Raw genomic sequence first — 14,406 nt, 5'->3', positions numbered from 1 at the left:
ACTCTTGCTTCCACGCTCTTACTCTCACACACACATTTACAATCTATAACTATTATAAGTATTTCTTTCTGCTAGTATATCATACATTCTATAAAATTTCTACTTTGGGGATACTGACTGCAGTCTCAGATATCTTGGCTGTGAATGCACAAAGACACAATTATCATAATATCCAAATTCAAATTGTGTGCATCCATTCACAATCTCCTTGCAGCTCAGTGAAGGGAGGAGGAAATGGGGTTGGGAGCTCTGTGAAAGTGCTCTAATGACCCCTAGTGTTCATTTTTAGTCACTTCAGAAAATCTGAAGTGAAAGCGAACTAGGTTCTCTTACATCCAAAAATGTATCCTACACTCATTTGGGGTTGATTATTTGTGGAACATATTTTAAATTCAATTTAGAAAATATAAACTCTCTTGGTCTTAATAATGTGTTTGAATGGTTCATACATGTTGTTAAATACTAATATCAAGCATCAGTGAGCATCAGTGAGCATGACCTTTGAGGTCAACATCTGCCAGGATTTTAAAAAAAACTCCAGCCATGTGTGATAGTGTTGTGTAACTGGTTTGCTGATATCATAATGAAAGTACTGAAAGTACTGAAAATTATTATCACACACACACACACACATATATATATATATATATATATATGTGTGTGTGTGTGTGTGTATGTGTGTGTGTGTGTGTGTCTGTTCCTAGCATTACTTGTTCTCTTATTTTCTTATCAGGAAGAATGGTGTAAGGCGCTCTCTGGCCAAAAATTGTAAGTTAATGACATACACTCTGACCACTAATTCTACTTTTATATAACCAGTGACACAGACGTAGAATTAATAAATACCACATTATATTCAGACAATATCCTGATTGTCTCGGTCCTTTTCTAACATGGACATTAAATGATACATGTTTTAGTGCTGTAACATCATCATTTAACATTTTGTTTTTCTGCAATCCATCTGTGTGGCAGATGCTTTATGAATACTGATTATGTATTGGGCAACTTGTGGTAAAAAAGCTTCCTAGGAGGTTTAAAAATCTGTGACAAAGATGAATGTAGTTCAGCTTCCTGTTCAGATGTGTTTGGTTTTGTAAATGCTATGTTTACAGTCAGCCTTTGTTGCTGTTTAGTGTCTACAGTTGCTTTGAAAAGTATGGTTGGCAGTCTTGATTTATTTGATTTTAGACTTCACCACCGTGGGAGTAGAGAAATGGAGCATTCTGCTTCATGAAGCTTCTCAGCTGTCTTTATATCTCTGTTGACTCTATCCTCTCCAGGCGTGAGGGGCCGGCCCAGGGAGGGGCGAGCTGGTGGAGAGACGGAGGACCCTTCTGGTCTTCACACGGTGGGGAAAGAGTGAGGGAGATGGGGCCAGAGAGGGAAGGAGGGCCAGAGAGAGAAGGAGGTCCAGAGATAGAAGGAGGGCCAGAGAGAGAAGGAGGTCCAGAGAGAGAAGGAGGACCAGAGAGAGAAGGAGGACCAGAAAGAGGAAGGCCAGAGAGGGAAGGAGGCGGTGGAGAAGACAGGACTGACAAAACTGGTGGCGGAGAGTTGGAGGTGGTGGGGGAGGCGGTGGTGATAGTGGTAATAGTGGTAGTGGTGGTGGTTGTGGTTTGTTTAGCTCCCAACTGGCTCATTCGTTTCTCCAAAGCTTGGTTCTTCTGCAGGGTTTCCACGTAGCTGAGCTGCAGCTGTGCTTGATATTTCAAAACCCGCTCCTTCTCATCCTGCCAGGTGTGTCGTTCCTGGTCAAAGTTAAGGGCCTGACGTTCTCGCTGCTGTCTCTCCAGGCGTAATGCAGCCTGCAACTGTTCTAGCTGCCTACGTAGCTCCCCTGCTTCATCCCAGTGACCCTCCTGGACCCTCTGAGGCTGATGGGCATCCTGACGCAGTTGCACGTCCTGGCAGAGTTGAGAATCATGACGTAGCTGGGCCTCTTGACGCATTTGGACCTCATGGCGGAGCTGTGCCTCTTGACGCAGCTGCGCTTCTTGCCGTAGTTGGGCTTCTTGACGAATCTGGGCCTCGTGGCGGAGGTGAGCCTCCTGACGAAATTGGGCTTCCTGGCGGAGTTGAGCCTCTGGTCGGATCTGCGGATCCTGACGCACATGCATGTCTTGCTGCATGTGGGCATCTTGCCGCTGCTGTACGTCACGCCACTGAGCTTCTTCACGTTGCTGCCTCTCCTGTCTCTGAGCTTCCTGTCTTTGGGCTTTAGCTTCATCACTCTGGAGACTCAGCAAGGTGTCAGATGTGGGAGTAAGAGAGTTGGTTGAAGGCTCAGTTGGGTTTCGTGGGCAGTGCACTGCTCCCCATGGTGGTAACAGCCCCGCTGCAGCTAAGTTTGGACTCACCACAACTTCTGCCCCTCTGCTCACTTCATTCAGTGCACGTTTTAAACTTAAGACTTCTGCCTCAAATACTCCCAGTTTCTCTCTCAGGATGGACACCTGCAGAAAAGGTACAACACATATAAAACCTACTTCAGTTTTAGATTTTGAAGTTTACATTTGTATGTTTTCTAAAAAAAGATTGTATCTGACAAACATGTTATTGTCTATAAAAACAATGTTGATAGAAAAAAAATCATACATATCCCAAGCTGCTCAAAAGCTCATTCAACACAAAGGAGATAAAAATGTTGTAGCTGTCATATATAATGCTGCTCAATCCCCCAGTTTGTCCTAGACTTTCAGTCAAGTTTTTGAAATCCCTCAAATAGATTTTGAGGATTAAATGCTCAACAATAGATTTAGTGGTAAACATCCCCATCCCGCCTGCTCACTTGTAAATGATTTTCTGACTGGTCTAGAGTATAAAAAACATCATAACAAATTCTTACTACAGCAGAACTTTTTCATAGTTGTCAGGGCATGAAATTAAGCGGTAGCCCCCAAATCTTGTAGTAACTTTCATTAATTTCATGAGAGGTATAATAATTTCAGTAAGTACACAAAATAATAATAATAATATAAGTTTTAACCTTTAGAATGCCAAAGTCTCAAAATTGCGACAAGCACCAGGTCAAGTCACCAGAAAAAGAGCTAAAAGCTACTACCACTTCCACCACTAGATGGCAGACATGTGAATTAGATGTCAACAATCAGCTGGGGTTTTGTCAATGATCGGCCACCACCATCCACACCATCATAGTTCATACTGAAAGTTGTGGCTACCAACCTGTGATGCCACAATATGAAACTAGACGAGTAAATTTACTGCCATCATAAACTCTGGTTCATAATCAACATTTTTCCCATTTAAACTTTGCCTTAAAAACTTGAAAAACCCCAGCGCCTACAGGGTTGAACTCTAAACTTGCCTTGTCTATTTTGATATCTTCCCCTGTTTGGAGTAAATCTTTGCTTCTTGTTTGGAGACTGAATTTTTTTGATGTTTGATGGAGTTTTTTTTCTTCTCTTTTTTTCTTCTCCCAAAAGACACGTAAAGATCTTCTGCAAACTGAATAATCTTTATGCTTTGATGGATCCAGTTATTTCAAATCTGATGACAAACCTGTCTGATAATAAAATACTTTTAACTTGACTAACGTAAAAATATATTCATTCATTTCTATACAGCTTATTCCATTTCAGGGTTGCAAGGAAGATGGAGCATATCCCAGCATATCACACTCTAGACAGGTTGCCTATCGCAGGACCAACACAGAGAGACCAACAATTCACGATCCCACTCACTCCTGGGAAGAATTTAGAGTCACCAATTAAGCAAACATGCATGCTTTTGGAATGTGGGAGGAAGCTGGAGTAACTGGAGATAACCTACGCATGCATGGACAAAACATGCAAACTGCGCAGAAAAGTTACTGTTTGAACCATCACGCCACCGCGCACCCCTATATGTAAAAATACAAATGAAATATTAATCTCTTTCTTCCTTCCTGTTATTACTTAAGCCAAGATGGAGGTTACATTTTCACCAGTGTTGGTTTGTCTGTCTGTCTGTTACCAACATAGCTCAAAAGTTATGGATGGATTTAGATAAGATTTTTAGCAATGGAGGAACAAGTGATGGAGGTGATCTGGATCACTGTCTGGAATTTTTTAAAGGATTCTTTACTATTAGGAGATAGGGATAATTTTGCCATTACAGCTTCTAACTCAACAGATAATACCCAGAATTGTTGGCAAAAAAACAAAACAAAAAACAACTTACAAGATGACGTCATGGTAGATGTTAAACAGCTAACCCAGATTGCTGCCATTAGAGAAAATGTTAATTTCTTTAATATCTTCAAGACTATTACAGCCATTTGCTTCATCTTGGTGTCTAACGGTATGTTTTCAGGATCAAGGATTCCAAATATTTTGGCATCTAGAAAATAGATGGTGATATTAGCTTGAAGTATACATAAGTGTGTTGGCATGGGTTTGATAACTGGATGGACTGTAGGCCTTTTGGGGTTTTTCTCCAGTGAGTTGACCTTATAGCTTGGCGGAGGTCTGAGCTCTCTGAGTGCTTGTAGTTTGTAATGCTTTGAGTCCAAAGACCTTAGCCCTAAGTATTACGTATACTTGAAAACTCACCTCAGACAATGTCCTTCTCAGCTCTCCCTCACATTTCTCCAGTTCCAAACTCTTGTTGCTGTAGGAGTCCTTTAGGCCCAGCATGACCTCCTCCCGCTCTCTCAACTGGGCATTGAGCTCCTTTAGCTGGCCTCTCAGGGCCACCATTTCACCAGCTCGCTGAGTTACTTCAGCCTGACTCTCCCTCAGCTGCTGCTTCAGCAGGGAAATCTCGCCTGCTTTCTGACACACCTACAATGCAAAGAATATATGAGTGATACTGCTTTAAAAAAATAGCAAATATGCACATGAAAGGTGGTTCCAGGTGTGTGGAGATAAAAAAAACCAAGTTACTTCAGCTGAAACAAAAAGTAACTGGTATTCACTGTGCTTTATTCCCAAATTAACAAAGCAGACATGACCCATTAATTCTGTTTTTATGGAGGTGCCAATGCCCAATCCATACTCAAAGAAGAACAAACACTGGAAAGGCAAAAGGTGCTTGTATAACACTAGCTTTCATAGCTTTTTAATAAACTCATAGTTCTCCCAGCTTTAATGGGCAGCTTTATTAAACTTTACACCCTTTCCACATATAAAAAACTGCAAAGGGGTCATAAAATAAAAGGATAGTGTGAAGTAATTGTCATTATTTGTCTGACAGTAGTACTCAGAGTGCTCTCAGTTTGGAAAATTTCTGAGGAACTTTGATAGGCTAAGCTAACAGTAACTCAGAAAGGACCAGTCAAAAGTTTAGATACTTACCCATTAAATCAATTGTGAAAGTGTGTCCAAACTTTTGACTGACAGTGTAGTAAAAGCAACACAGACATTATTTGGTAGAGAAAATAATTGAAGGAAACAATGCCAAAGCAACTCTGTGTAAATTTAATTTTTACATATGAACTGCTACAATTCTCTAAACTGAGCATGCTCTTACTGCTATTCACTGTAGGTAAGATGTTGACTGCTTATAAATACTGTCTTAGTTCAAATCTAAATCAAATCAAATTTTATTTACAGAGCACTTTTCATGCACAAGGCAACACAAAGTGCTTTACATAATAAAAACAAATCATACATATTGAATACAAAATTTAAAAGCCTTCACACATCAAAAATTCTAACAAAAAATAAAAAGGCACACCTCATAATAGTTCACACACAATCGCACACAAACTCACACACATACAAACCAAGCTGCATGTACACTTGCCCTGCCCACCCATACCCCATTCTGTACAAACATGAACTCCCGTTACTAATAACTGTCTCTAAGTATAAAAATAATAACAAAATGAAAACATCTGGCCCGACACTGCTGTGAGGAAACAATATCTTGGGGATTCATTCACACCGGAAGCCAGCCCACCCATGAGCACAATGGGCGCCATCACAGGAACCAACCTGGCCAGGGTTCACACCACAGCCACAAGGCTGCAGTGCAGGACCTCCAGCCACCCAGACAAGAGCAGTCACCATGGCAACAACCTTGCAGACAGAGCAGGCAGGGCTACCGGTGTGAAGGATCCCCAGAAGGAAACAGTGGAGTTAAACAGTAAAAACAAGAATAAATACACTTATAAACAATAAGAACAAACAAATATATATATATATATATATATATATATTTGTATATATATATAAGGAAAAAATAGCCAATCCATTTTAGCAAAGCTCACTGCGTTACTCAGTTTCCTTTCATAAGCAGGGACATATGTTGCCACTGCACTTTGGAAAGAGTAAAAAGTAAGACTTTCTTTTTCCTGAACATTTTATTACTTGCACACAGGCAGCTTCACACACAGACCCTTATACTGTCTACCTTGATGAGGTGCCTGATAACATCTTGTGGAACTACTATAGTAGATCATACACTTGTATTCAAACACTCATATCTCACCTCCCACTTGGTCTCCTCCAGACGAGGCAGGATGTCAGCTTGCTCCTTCCTGTAATCGAGACACTTTCTTTCCAGTTCCTCTCTCTGAGCCAACAGTGCTGCCATCTCCTCCTGGAGCCTCCTTTTGTCCTGGGACAGACGGGTTATCTGGGCCTGCAGGGCAGTCTGGGAGCGCTGAGCTCGACGGGTAACCTGCACACAAAACAGTAAGTTTTGGTGATATCAAGCTATGTGTGAATCACATGTGTAGGGATATTTTAAGTTGTGATAAAAGATTTGGTTTAAATGTATTAAACTAAGTTTCAAGATTATGCATTCAAAGCCTTGGAAAGGTGTTATTTTTTATTTTTATTTTTTACCTCTTCCTGATTTGCTGTTTTGGCAGTGATGGTGGAGATTACTGACTTACACATAGTTCCAAATTTGGTGGGTGTTCATTTTGGTAAAGACACAGGGCCATAGTATACAATTTACTTAATAATCATACTCATCAAAACCATTCCCTGACCCATAGTGCCCTGTGGATGGACAATGTAATGCAGGAGGAGAGCAATCCATTTCGCTGGAAATTTTTCATCTTATGATAAAGGTGATTTCTGTGAGTGATTTTTTATTATTTTGTACTGACCCTTCCCCTCTAAGGGGATTACTGGATATAAACCATCACACCAACATACCTCCTACATCACAACAGAACTGGACCCATATTAACCCTTCAATGTCATATGTATCATATTTGATACACACGGTTTCTGAGACCTTTTGCATCACTTTATGATTAAAAACTTTGCTCAAAACCATGTTGCACACAATCTAATACTTGTCTTCTGCCACCTAGTGGATACTTTTCGCACTACAATAATTTTGACATTAAGCATGGTAATAAACTGTAAATTATTATTATTTTACATTTTGTTAAAGAGCCAAATAAAGACTTCAGATAACAAAAAAAGTTTCTCCTTATTTTTTTCTTGGGTTGGACTTTAAAGGGTTAAAGACTGAGGATTTTAGCATTTCCTATTATATGCAACTCATCTGCAGGTCAAATATGTAAACTGGGACTCCCATTTTTGCTATGCACTAGATAAGTTTTCAGAGCTGCCCAAAGTTTGCAAACAGGTCACTTTGAAGTAAGAAATGTACCCTTGTGAGCCAGGAGTGCAGAGATTTGAGGAACTTCTCCGCTTTTGCTTTATGACTTAGAAACAACTTTATTCCAACATGCATTAAGTGCTGTGGTTATAAACCTTACTGGATGGGATGACATTTTAAAAGACAGACACACTATGTTTTGTGTTTCTCATCTGTATAGTGCATTTGAGGACAAAATCCTATACTTAATTCTTTGCTGTGCTACCATATCCCTAATAAGATGTGTAGATACCAGCCAATAGCAATGCACAAATGTGGGACTACGAAAACGTGGCTATCGGTTCAAATAACTGTCTCAGAAACATTTGTGTTTTGTTGACAAAACATAAAATCATTCACATAAAATCTGGTAATGCCGCATTTTCCTGTGGATGTTTTTCTTGGTACTTGGGAATGTAACCACCATTTACATTTTATGTATAAAATTTACTACCTTTTTCTGTGACTGGCTTTCTTTTTTTAAACAACCCATTGCATTGGGTGGGAGGATTGGTCCATTTTGAATGCTTGCAAACAATTTTACAAGCAGGTTTACAATGAATAACATCTTTACCTTTAAAGGATGATAATCTATTCTCATAGAAATGTGAGCAAAAGGAAAGCAAGATGCATGTTGATGTTATTTTGTTATATTAAAAAATGTAATGAGGTTACCTGCTGCAAGCGTGAAGCATAATTCTGTCTCAGCTCATCCATCTGTCGCTCCCAAACTCGCTGCTTCTCTTCAAAAACCTGAATGATTGCTGCCTCACTTTGGTCCAGGTTCCTGCGCATATGCTGCACCTGGAGGAAAGAGAAGAAGAGGAAAGGACTCAGTCTCAACATTAACTATAAGTAAATAAGTAAATAATAGAAAAAGAATTTTAAATAGAACAAATCAATGTCTGCACGACTTCTGCATGGGTAATTTTTTCATTTGAAATCTGTCTGTTTCCTTATATGCTAACAGATGTCAAAGGTCGTTTTAACCCAGAGGCTACAAAACAACAACAAATCAGACATTTCTTGGAATCTGACCTCTTGCTCTTTCTCCCACAGGCGGTCCTCCAGATCCTGGATGATGTCATCAGAGGAGGGGGAGGGGCGCAGAGGTGCTGGAGCATCACTCAGGTGACTCAGTCTCTGATAGGATGAGGAGCTCTTTCCTGAGGAGGACCGTCCACTGTCTGAGGCGCTGAGCCCATTCTGTAGGACAGAGTCACATTATGCTTCGATTATGATACAACTATGATGCAACAAACTTGGTACCAGCATTAAAAAACTTGAGCATAGAAGATATCTGTACCTGGTAGCCAGGCTTTTCCAACTTGTCCAGCCCTGCAGCCGCCCCAGCCATGCCCAATCTGTTGATGTGGCTCGTTGAAGCACTGAGTGGCCCCAAGACTGCTGGAGGCCCACAACCAGACCCCGAGCCTGTGTAAGTGGGCAGGCTGGTTAGGGAGTTTCTCCCTGAATCTGACATCCCTCCCTGAACCACTTCATTACCATTTCCCCCTCCCTCGCTCCTGCTGATCCTAACTGGGCTGTCCTGGTCCAGGAGTAGGGCCTCTGGCACCTCCCCTGTCTCTCCTCCGTCTCTGCCTCTTCTGCCTACTCTGCCCTCACTGAACCCTTCACCTCTGCCCTCGGCCTTTCCCTCACTCCCAGTGCCACCTGCCTGGCCCACCAGGTTCTGCATGGAGTGGAAGCTCTTGGGTACCACCGGCTTAAAGGCAGAGGGACGAACGAGGCCGGAGTTGCTCTGCATTGCCTGTGAAAGAGATGGAGGAAAACACAAGATACATGACCTGCAGCACAGATGCTTTAGTGACAAAATTCTTTATAGCAATTTTCAAGTCATGAAAAGAGTAGTGTTTTTACTGTGCGTGTGATACAGAGCAAAATATAATGACTCATGGAGTATTTTTTTAATTGGGTAAAAAAATAATTTTCATCCAACTTTTATAAATCAGGAGAGTCCAAAACATTCCTGTTTGTGACTCCTGTTGGTAATTTTATTGTTATTAGTTTATTATCAGTGTTTCGTTTAAAAGTTTGACTTTTTTTTTTGAGGAATTTAGTGCCACTGTACTAACTGTTGAAGTACCTGCTCCAGTTTTCCTGACACTGGCATAATTTTGGGTGGATTGTGATTTGGAGGGTTGTGGCCTGTTGGATTGTTCTCATTGTCAGTTCTAGCAGTGGCCATCTCTCGATGCTGGTGGTGGTTCATGCCAACACTGTTCTTCTCACTTGCTCCTCGGCCCACAATGTTCCCACAAACATCCAAACCTGCCGCCTGCATCTCCCTCTCCCTCTCTCTCTCCATCCTCTCATTCTCCAGCCTCTCCCTCTCTCTCTCCCGTTCTCTATCCCTCTCTCGTTCCCTCTCTCTTTCTATCTTCTCCCTTTCGATTCTCTCTCTTTCCCTCTCCCTGGCCCTTTCCCTCTCTCGCTCCCTTTCCCGCTCCAGCCTCTCCCTCTCCACTCTTTCCCGTTCTCTCTCCCGGTTCCTCTCTCTCTCGCGCTCCCTTTCTAGCCTCTCCCGGTCCCAGTCTCGGTCCCGGTCCCGGTCTCTTCCCCTCTCACGCTGCCTCTCTCTCTCCCACTCCCTCTCCCTCCTGCCAGCTGCATTGCCACAGTCCAACTGGTTGTTGTTGGAAGGGGCCGTCATTGTACATTCAGTGTGGGTGGAGGAGGCTGTTTCAGTGGGCCGGTCAGTTCCAGTGCAGGTCCCAGTCCCGATACTAACACTCCCTCGTTCATCGCTAGACGCCGTCCCGTCTGATATAGTGGCTGGGGGGCGAGGCAACCGCTCCGCGCTGCAGCTACGGTCGGCAGGGCAACGGCGAGAGAGAGGAGGGGCTCGGGGCAGGGTGGTCCTCGTGCCCACGGACTTCATGGCAAACTCCTGCTCTCCTGCCACCCCACTGCCAACACTGCCCATAGTGGAGGTCAAAGGTCAGGGATTAGAGGTTAGGAGTCAGGATTGGGGAGGGTCACAGATACATTTGGAAGTAGTGTGGGTCATCACAACCTAATGCAGGTAGTGGGGGCACACACACTAGAGGAACACAGAAAAATGAAAGCAGTTATACAATATTGTAATTGCATAATAACTAGTTATACAATATCAGATGCAGAATAGACTCCAGCCCACAAAGAGGGGCAGCGTGGTCTTCCTACCATGATAAAAATGAAAAGGTCAGGTAGATAAGTCTGGACATGTATCAGCTGAGTGAAGAAGTAAATAAAGTGTAAAACTACAACTTGTTTTTGATGATGACAACACAGTGAAACTTTTTTTTAACTTACTGGTTTGTCAATTGAACACTTAAAAATAAAGACTCTTCAAGTAACTTCTGAATATTTTGTTTGTGAGCAAATGATAATGGATGTGAGGTAAAAATGTCTCTCACCCTGATGAAAAACACAAATTACACTGAATTTAAATTTGTACAATCAAACTGGATAATGAAAGTATTTGACATGGTGTTTGTTTTTGAGTTTTTATAGACACAGAAACAGAAAAGGAGGAGATCCAATATACTTCAGTTCAAACCAATAGTCAATAAATACAAAACTGGGAGAAATTTAGGTTTAGTTTAGTGTTAAGATACAGTAAACACCAATAATAGATATACAGCTTATGAAAAAATAATATATTTGCTAATATTTTATAGCTGAGTCCTTAAACAAGTGATTTTCAAAGACAGATTTGATCAAAGTCTGTGTTTTTAAAAACAGTAAGTTTAACTTTTATCTCCAAAATCTGAATAAAACTGAAAGGTTCATTTTATATTAACTTTTGATGCAGCAGTCATGAAAGGTTTAGATGCACTTAAAGGGCAGTACTTTAAAATATCACAAACTGTGGCCTAAAAATGTCATGAAGCTTCTCTATATCTCATCAAAACTACATGAAATACATTTACTGCACGGATGTGTACATTTCCACAGGACCGCAATATATTCCTGTTGCAGTATGAAGTAAGTTTATGACATTTAAAATAAACACCTAAAGAATGCTAGAGCAGTAAATTCTGTTCATCAAAGATGCTGAGTCAACTTTGCATTAAACTGATGATGCTGCTTTAATTGTATTTTGTTGTCTTCAAAACTGGCTTAATGGTTTCTTTCAAGGTCCCTCAGCAGGTGTATCTGGTTCTGGTTTTGCAAAGAAGTCTATCTCATATTTAATATAATAAAGGTAAACAAAATATAAAACCATTTTAGAAGTATTGGAATATAGTTCAGCAGCCATGCTTAATTAATCTGTCAAAGGAACCACACAGCTTCAAAAACAAGCTTCTTTAAGGAAGGTTTAAATGCATTATTGCTATGCTACACCGATATATTTTCAGCTTTGTGAAGTTATGTTTAAAAATGGTAAAGAGCACATTTAACTGCTCTGCATTAGATTGAGAGGTGTTTTCCCTAAACACTCAAAATCCCTCTCAGAGGGGTACACCTGAGGATCATATTCCTTCACCATCTGAGTTGATCTAAGGAATTTTGTTGGATGTAATCTGTCATTTTTTCCTTATAATCGTTTAGATATTTGGTGTCAGCAAAAATGCAATTCAGCATCACTACAATCCAGATATGACCACAAAAGTAAATCAACATCTTAAACAAATTAGATACATATAACCATCATGAAGTAAGATTCATTGCTGTGCAATCTGCAGCCATCAGCTACACTGGATTAAGCACATTTATATCACCAAAAACCGCACAGTAGCAGAGATAGATAGATAGATAGATAGATAGATAGATAGATAGATAGATAGATAGATAGATAGATAGATAGATAGATAGATACAGTCATGCCAGTGCACCTCCCCTTTGTAGCCCATTTACTAGAGGTTTACTTCCACTTGGGTGAATAGTAGTAGTAGTAAAATACACTGGATATCTATGTGCTGCTCTGCCTCAATCCCCTCCCCTCACGACTCCCTCGCTCTCCCTTTTTTCTGCATCTCTGGGCGGCAAGGGCGGCTTTAGCAGCATCCGCATCAAGCCCTGAATCCACTGCGCTCTCAAACAATTACTCGCTAGGCCTGTGACGGAAAAAATAGAAAGCAATAAAAAAAAGACCCGCACCATCCTCGCTCGATAATCAGAGTAAACGAATCTGGATAAAAAATGCAGAGCGTCATTGACATTGACGACACATCATGCAGTAGCTTTGATTTACCGATTGTAGCATCCCGGCGGTCCATCATCAAAGGCTACTCACTATTTTGCAGCTTGGTGGTTTGTAAGATGGCAGCCCCAATAAACAATATAGGTACCAGACGGCAGCGGCAGTCCTGGTTGACCGGGCTTTGAATTACTCTGCGTTGCTGCCGTGGCTCGGTTACATTAGGTATGCTGTCTTCGACCGCTGTCAGAGTCGGATGCTGATGATGGAGTCGGTCGGTTGATACGCGCATCAGCTGAGAGACACACACCCACCTCTGGTCCCGCCCCTCTGGCTGCATGATACAAACGCCCCCTTTTGGCATTCACCCAATGTTCTCCCTTGGGAATAGCCTCTGGACTAATACCTTCACCTGGATGGATGGATCTGATGTTGATGGACATCGATCTTATGCTTGGCCTTAATGGTATTTCATGAAATTCTTAAACAGAAATATTAAGGTTTCTTATCTTACAAATAAATAGATTTTTGGTCACTTAAAGGCAACAGCAAACTATAGCCCAAACCACACCAACTTCAGCCTATACATCACCCAACAAAGCTGTTTTACAGGTCTGCAATTAATCAATAAACATTCAGGCGACAGAGATCGACATAATTTGTGTTCCTTTGCAGCAACGTCCAATAAGCCTTCCCCCAAAGGACAATTTACAGAGTATATTTTTCATGAATCTGGATCTTTTGAAACATCCTCAAATTTTTGTCTCCTTTTCAGCTGGCAGCATATTGACCACTGGTAATGTTAGGAGGATATTTAATATCTCATCAGCATTCCTCTGTCTCATTCACACACCAACACACAGGAACATATTTGGCCTAGAAATAACTTTTCTTTTACAGCAAGAGATGAATAGAGTTATTTTGCTTCCCTCATGTGTTCTAAACAATCCATACTTGTTCTAAACACATAAAAGTATGGAAATGTGAACACAAATTCAGTTTTGATCCTCAGTTTTTACATGTTCAGTGTATCTGACAGATTAAGTGTCTGATAGAAAATAAACTGAAAATGATTTAAGAACATAGATACTATATACATATATGGATAACCATCAAGCTATATTTTTGTGGTGCTCCCTGATGTAATTTAGTTTGCTCTCCAGTTAACTGGCAGAAAAGGTTTTTGCTCTGCTATATTGTTGGATGGCAACTCCAGCCAAAACCAGCAGCATGTAGAAAACGGACTCTAGTGTGGCTATGCTAAGACAACCTAGGGTTAAGAGCAGAACAAACAAACCATCCGCAGCTGGTTGTTCAAGACAGTGGAGATGGAGTCTCTCAGACAAAAGTCAGTCAGACATGAGATGCTAAATAAGGGGGCAGGTAAAGACCACAGCAGGGACCTGATTATCAGGATTATAGTTGTAGTTGTTAAAGTAGTTGAAAAGCCCATGTGTGGGCACTGATACGGCATCTTTCCAAGTTACTACATAACCACTGAGAATGTGGTGAGAAGGTTTTTCTAGACTAATCAGTTTTTATTGTCCACACAATTGCATGATAAGTTTTTAAGCCATGTAAGAGCCAGTACACATCTTGAATCAAAACAGGTACTCCTGTCATTTTCTGTTAGAACTCCCCCACCAGTAGCAGCTGCTGCTTTACTGCCTGCCTGCTATACTTCTCTATGACCA

At 41.1% G+C, this 14,406-nt stretch overlaps 2 protein-coding genes across 2 annotated transcripts; both read right to left on the bottom strand.

Moving 5' to 3' along the window:
• Positions 1–681: 681 nt before the first annotated feature.
• lzts3b (leucine zipper, putative tumor suppressor family member 3b) lies at positions 682–9,946 on the bottom strand. Its single transcript, XM_042000599.1, has 8 exons — positions 9,674–9,946; positions 8,873–9,337; positions 8,605–8,772; positions 8,242–8,370; positions 6,436–6,627; positions 4,554–4,784; positions 1,546–2,456; positions 682–1,431 (listed from the first exon to the last, which is right to left on the bottom strand). The coding sequence occupies exons 1-8, from the start codon at positions 9,893–9,895 to the stop codon at positions 1,254–1,256; spliced, it is 2,496 nt and encodes an 831-aa protein (XP_041856533.1). The 5' UTR covers positions 9,896–9,946; the 3' UTR covers positions 682–1,253.
• Positions 9,947–10,015: 69 nt separating this feature from the next.
• LOC121648570 (serine/threonine-protein kinase prpf4B-like) lies at positions 10,016–13,002 on the bottom strand (the record flags this gene model as incomplete). The annotated part of the gene is made up of 2 exons (XM_041998770.1): positions 12,809–13,002; positions 10,016–10,630 (listed from the first exon to the last, which is right to left on the bottom strand). A coding segment is annotated over exon 2 (498 nt), but the record flags the coding sequence as incomplete, so codon positions are not given.
• Positions 13,003–14,406: the final 1,404 nt, after the last annotated feature.

This window comes from Melanotaenia boesemani, chromosome 11 (genome assembly GCF_017639745.1).
Source record: "Melanotaenia boesemani isolate fMelBoe1 chromosome 11, fMelBoe1.pri, whole genome shotgun sequence".
NCBI classification, from domain to species: domain Eukaryota; kingdom Metazoa; phylum Chordata; class Actinopteri; order Atheriniformes; family Melanotaeniidae; genus Melanotaenia; species Melanotaenia boesemani.
This window is presented reverse-complemented; position numbering and strand designations above follow the sequence as displayed.

Excerpts from the sequence above, each read along its gene's own strand:
- lzts3b (XM_042000599.1), bottom strand. The coding sequence starts at position 9,895 with ATGGAGAGAGAGAGGGAGAGGGAGATGCAGGCGGCAGGTTTGGATGTT. Across the intron at positions 8,773-8,872 it reads TGGAAAAGCCTGGCTACCAG|AATGGGCTCAGCGCCTCAGA; the intron begins GTACAGATATCT and ends TCTGTCCTACAG. Across the intron at positions 1,432-1,545 it reads ACCTCCAACTCTCCGCCACC|CCCTCCTTCTATCTCTGGAC; the intron begins AGTTTTGTCAGT and ends TTCTCTCTCTGG.